We start from the raw sequence: 6,386 nt of genomic DNA, 5'->3' as shown, positions 1-6,386 counted from the left end.
CAGTATCCGGTCCAACAGTGGACTTTCTACAGCTGATTAATGATGATGATGATGATGATGAAGTAGTATTGATACTTTGTATTTAATTGCTAGTTGATTGCAAGGCAGTGGCGTAGCTAGGTAACCTAGGGCCCTGGGGCAAATAAAAAAATGGGGCCCACTGCTATCAAAACTGGTAAGGTTTTTTGAAGTAAACCCATTATATATACGAATACTTTAAAAATGCTAAGCAACTTTATCATCAGCCATAAAGCAGAATTTCAAGGGCCCCCTGAGCTTGAGGGCCCCGGGGCACTGCCCCGCCTAGCCCCTTGGTAGCTACGCCACTGTTGCAAGGATATCTTTCAGTTATAAACTTTACTAATAACCATTTGTAAACGGTTTTATTGTATGAAGTGTCTTATTCCCTACTGCCCGAAGGTAGACTTATGTTTTGCAGGTGTATGCAATAATGTATTATGTTCTTCGGTCATCTCTGGAGTCTTAACAATCTAAGAAACAGCTGGACGGATTTTAAAGTATGAGATAGGTATCATTAGATTTGTCAAAATTGTCAGTGACGGAAATGAAAACGGGGGATTTTTTAAAATTGTATCAGTAAATAAATTTAGCCCATTTTAAAATTTACCCTTTTCAGGTCATGAAAAAGTATCTACTTACGAAAAAAAACATTACTGGGAGTTTTTGAGCTGGTCACGTTTTTGTACTGAAGTTCAACTTAGACTAGCTAATACATGGTGACAACTTGCATACTCGTACCTAACTACATGCGTATAAACCGCTACAGAGAAGGTCTGCACTTCAACTGCAACGTAACAGCCAACTGCTGTTATTTCTAATATTATTTCAAGATCTACCCATAAATACAATTACCTCTAGAGCTTACTGTTGTCAAATTAAATTGGACCACCATTTTTTATTTTTGTTGAATACCTACATACTTAATCTTTTTCTGATATAGAAATGAAATCTAATTAACTAACTTTGTGTGTCAGATTTGTTAAGAGTCAAATAAATAAAAATATACTTTGAAAAGTAGACACATTTTTTCTGTTTAGTTAAAAACCTTACTGTTAACAATATTTTAAGAAAAAAAAAAAACTAAATTATTAACAGAAATACCTTATTTTACAGACTTCCTATCTACCCTTCTTTCATTTCTAATCGACTTTTTTTCCATAGCGGGTCGGATTACAGAACGAACTGACGAAGAACTTGTAGCACTTTCACAAATAAATTTAAGTAAGAAATATATGTCAATAAATAGATTCTTAGTTTCTGGAAGATAAAAACAGTTGAAGATGTTGCCGGATATTCTTAACTTCTTCGTTGTTGTATGTATTGTGAGTGTTAATTTCTAAGACTGAGAGTTAACATAACATAAGTTAACATCGCTTATTCTGATGGCGTTAGTTCAGACCATCATTCTGGTTTTATGACATCCACAACTAATTGACAAATATTAGGATTTAAGTTTTCGTCAGTCTGGAGACCAGCCCGTCAATGAAGGTTACAACGATCGATTCTCTCGTCATTTTTACCAGAAAGATAGACTAAGCTGACGCAATTATTAGCATGGTACCCGAAGTCAAAGACAAACCGCACATAATATTTTAGACTATCGCAGTTATTACTAATTTTATTCATTAAATTCGGGTTTTGTTCCGTGTACCTTGATTTAAGAGCAGTGATATTTCGGCACAGTTGCATGCGCCATCGTTGTCGTCTCGTGATCATGGCACATGGAACTGTGCCGAAATAACAAGCTGCTCTTAAATCAAGGTACGCGGAACAAAACCCGAATTTAATCCATAAAATTCAGCACATGGCGTGTTTTACGCGCAGTTGACGCGTTTAAACGAGATTTAATCATTTTTCCCGATTACCACGGAAGGAATATGATTCTTACGCGTACCTATAGTCTTGTATGTTTGTTAATTTATTTTGGTATTTTCCAATTGTCTGCATGGATTTCAAAAGTAAAGGCTATCGTCAGATTTGTCACGAAAATCCTTGAGTTTTTAAAAGTGTTAGAAAATAAATTTGTAAGTCATTATTGTTTGTTAACCAAACCTATCGAGTAGGATATAAAAATAAGGAAAATTAAAAGGAGACAAAAATATATGAAATAAAAAACATACAAAACGAATTATATTAAGTCAAATTATAATGCGAAACACAGTGCATTCAATAGTCAATAAATAATAATTATTCAAATATTGATCGTACAAAGATATTAGATGCACAAATTTTGCCACTTTTGATTGGTTTCATTTCAAACATAATTTACTAGTAAGTAAAAAAACCGGGCAAGTGCGAGTCGAACTCGCGGGTTCCGTACACATTTATAGGTATGTAAGTAAACGGGAATCGTGTCTTGAAGATATTTCTCGCTTTTTTCCGAGTGATTTAATATATCCAGTGTATGCAGAGCCCTACTCTTAAGCAAAATGTACGTAGTGTGGGGTCAGATTATATTGGTCATTGATATTTTCAGACTTTTCTATTTGGTTGTGTCATAATAGCTACCTTCATACCAAATTTCAAGATTTAGAGTTCACGGGAAGTACCCTGTAGGTTTTGATTCCCCTGCGAGTTTCGAAAATTTGCGGAAATTTGCAGCATAAACGGCTGCGTCTTTTGATTGCGTTGGTATATAAGTTTGATTTTCTCACAGCTCCGAGGGAGAGTAGACCTCAGTATTTCATATAAATTTCAGCTTGATACCTCCACGCGTTCCCGTGAAAAAGGGTCTTGACAGACAGACAGACAGACGGACCAAAGTAATCCTATACCCTTAAATACATAACCTCTATTTCCCCTTTTTTTCCGGACGCCTTTTTGAAATGTACCCTATGTTACTCCGTCAGTTTGTATAAATCTAATGATACGGATCTCACTTTCTGTGATATGTATTTGTTACTAGAGCGTCATGTATTTTGCCAGTGATGACACAAAATATTTTTTTTTTTTATTTCCAGTTTCTGTCATTTGTGGTCTTTTTCTGGTGGGTTTTCGTCAAGGCATTTTACCAAATAGTCGGAGATGACGCTCCAACTCGAGCCCCAGCTGCCCGGCATTCACGGCCACCTACCTATGAAGAAGTAAACATGCAATGTACTCCAGCAGCAGACCCGGATCAACCTAATAATGACGTCACAAATAGACGTCGTAGATGCCGACATAATTCTAATAGTGATAATTTGAGCTCTGATGATAATGTTGACGCTGAAAATGTTAACGGTGGTGATGCTGATGATGGCAATGTCGGTGTTGTCACTCTTGTCGGTGCTGCCATTATGACTAGCTCTGTAGTTGGCTCAGCTGTTGGCGCGGTTGCCTGTACTTCCACCGACAGTGATTGTGCCACTGTTGGTCCTTCCAGTAGCAATAAAGAAGGTGGCAGTAAAAAACAAGACGATATTTATACTCCAAATTAAGGACCAACATCCAAAGCCAAGTAGATGTTTAATTCTAGGTACATTAGCTGTTACTGAAAGCGAGTGAAAAATAATATTTTAAACATTTTACATTTCCACGTCAGAACTCTTTAAATTGTATATAACTAACGGTTCAAATCGGTAGTTTCATTGAAATTTTTATGTCATACGAAATTAATAATATCTCAACCATTGAGGTTGAGCTGAGCCTGATTAGATTTAGGATGTTAATATTTTAAAGACAAATGTAATGACACTAAATAAAAAAAGATATGATTGTATCCCCTAAAAAATATCATATTATTATTATTATATTAAGATAGAATAAATATGACTACCTAGTTTGGTGAACCACACTGTAGGCAGGATTAAACGAAGTATCATTTTATATCTTAACGCAGTATATGGAAATATTTTAACTGTTGATTCCATACTTAATCTCAACGCTCGAATATTATCTACTAGCGCCTTTTAATGTACTGAAGGTACTTATAAATTATTATCGCAGATAATTGTTATTTATGTTTTGTATTAACTTTTTAGTAAATTAAAGTGTGAATGTGAACTGTTGCCAAGAAACTGAACGAATGATAAAAATTTATACATGCCGAATGTTTATTATTTTTAAGTTGCAAAATACGTTACATATTTAATTTGTATCGTATATTTTAATGACAAAGCGTTTAACAAATGAAAATATGTACGTTAACCGATAAATAATTAGTTAGTGTTGTTAATAATTTTAAAATAGTAATAATATTTCATCTTTAGAAAGTATTTCTAATCATGCCTGTATTCGTGAATGGTAATCTTAAACAAAAGAAGATGGAACTTTTAAAACTAAAATCAATATATTTCATAAGTCTTCTTTGGAACCATTTTTTTTTTCAATATCTCTAACGTGTAACATTCTTGACCTCTTTATCTTTGTATTTTTTTAAAGAATTCTGCTGATTTCTTTTTTTCTTCAATAATTTAAATGTATTTAAATCTGAACGTTGACAATGAAATGTACTATATTTTGTCCTTTATTATAAAAAAATCAATAATAGAAATAACGTGTTTCTTTATTGTGTAACAATTCTCTGGCGATAAGACTAAGATGTAAAAATAAATAAATAAAGATCAAGGGGCACTAGGTCCTATGGGTACTAGGCAATAGATAAACATACCATACTTGCCGATGGCAATGTTTAGTTTGACTAGAAAACAATAAATTAATTAAGTTTTTTTTTTAAGTTTTTGATTTTTTTTATTTAAATTCCAAATTTTTCTGCCGGTCTTATTTTTCTGATTTTTCTATGCATCTATATTTCAGTTTGTATTTTCGAAATAAATTTATGTCGAGCTAGCACCCCAGCAATCTTTTTTACGTTTTAATTTCTCGCTGACCATAAACTATGAACTTCGCCTTCTGATATATAACGAATTCATAATGACAACTAAAGTTAATTACAAGTGTTCCTTTAACCTCTTCCTGAAGATTATATGTGGTTTAAATAGCATAATACGTTATGTATAAGTTAATTAATGAAATAAATTTTAAAATTGCTACGCCCAACAAGGCATCATTTTTTATAATTTTTTTGTAAAGGTGTTGCAAATAAATAAATACTGTATACTTTTGCGGACATTTTTGAGATGAAAATATTCCTGGCCAGTTGTAATATTTAGCTAGAAGTACTACTGTTTAATTTTGAACCGAGTTTTATAAAAAAAAACTCGAGGTGATTTTGCATGGCACCCAATGACATTAATTAACGTTGTCTTACCCTATTATTTCTACTTATTAAAAACACTTTTAAATGAAACTACGTCGTAAGTTGTGATATCAAGATAATAAAAACACTAGCTCTGAAATAAATAAAGGATAGTCATTTTGTAGTGATACTGCTTCTAAATACAGAATCATAAAGATGTATAACCTCGACGATGAATTGTATGCCAGCGTTGCATTTGGAGTGGGAGGAGCGGTAAGTAAAATCTGAAATATGTACAAATTTTAGAGACGAGTTTAAACTTGCAAGGAAAATCGTGCAAGTTGCATTACATTGCGAGGCCGTAAAGCCAACGAGTTTGTAGTGGTCAATCGAGCGCCGCAATGTAATGCAGCTTGCACGATTTTTCTTGCAAGTCTATAGTCGGCTTAGGGTTCTGTGACTCAAAAGGAAACAACGGTACCATTTTAGGATCACTCGCGTGTATGTTTGTCTGTCCGTCGCTCTGTCCGTATGTCTTTCTGTCCGTTCGCCTTTTTGTTTGTCCGTTTTTCTAAGTTGAAATTGATATCAAAAATACAAGTTTACTACCCTTTATATAAACGGATATACCCCCTATGTAAAAAATTAAACTTTTAAATCAACTCAATCAAAGTATATGTTTCGGGGAACGGGGAATCAAAACAGGGTGCTTCCAGTTGTCCTAGAAAGTTGATATCCATCCATACTAATATTATAAATGCGAAAGTGTATGTGTTTGTATGTTTGTCCGTCTTTCACGTCGAAACGGCGCGACGGATCGACATGATTTTTGGCTTGGAAATAGTGGGCCATAGAGTGACAGGCTACTTTTTATCCCGGAAAATGCACAGTTCCCGAGGATAGGCGTGCGATAACCGAATTCGACGCGGGCGAAGCCGCGGGCAAAAGCTAGTTGGGTATAAAGGTAGCTATAGCATCATGACCAATAAGAAACATCTGAAAAATATTATTTTTTACTCGAATTTAAAAACGGGGGAGGTTCTATGTTCGACTGTATATATTTTCTGTGTCCTTCTATCTATGACAGCAACTAATCTTAAATGCTCCCACACTCGTACATTTTGCTTAGGTGCAGTATTCTTTTAACGCACAGGAGGTGCAGATGTATATCAATATATCTTATTTTAAAAATAACCATGAGCTTTACGGTGAAGGAAAACATCGTGAGGAAACCTGCACAAACCTG

General features: G+C 34.2%; 1 protein-coding gene across 1 annotated transcript; it reads left to right on the top strand.

Moving 5' to 3' along the window:
- The first annotated feature begins 1,194 nt into the window (after positions 1-1,194).
- On the top strand, positions 1,195-4,678 carry LOC141430882 (uncharacterized). The gene is made up of 2 exons (XM_074091749.1): positions 1,195-1,343; positions 2,982-4,678. The coding sequence occupies exons 1-2, from the start codon at positions 1,302-1,304 to the stop codon at positions 3,438-3,440; spliced, it is 501 nt and encodes a 166-aa protein (XP_073947850.1). The 5' UTR covers positions 1,195-1,301; the 3' UTR covers positions 3,441-4,678.
- Positions 4,679-6,386: the final 1,708 nt, after the last annotated feature.

The sequence above is a fragment of the Choristoneura fumiferana genome, chromosome 9 (assembly GCF_025370935.1).
Source record: "Choristoneura fumiferana chromosome 9, NRCan_CFum_1, whole genome shotgun sequence".
NCBI lineage: Eukaryota > Metazoa > Arthropoda > Insecta > Lepidoptera > Tortricidae > Choristoneura > Choristoneura fumiferana.
The sequence above is the reverse complement of the archived record's forward strand: the minus strand, read 5'-3'. Positions and strand labels throughout refer to the sequence as shown.

Excerpts from the sequence above, each read along its gene's own strand:
- LOC141430882 (XM_074091749.1), top strand. The coding sequence starts at position 1,302 with ATGTTGCCGGATATTCTTAACTTCTTCGTTGTTGTATGTATT. Across the intron at positions 1,344-2,981 it reads TCTTCGTTGTTGTATGTATT|TTTCTGTCATTTGTGGTCTT; the intron begins GTGAGTGTTAAT and ends TTTTATTTCCAG.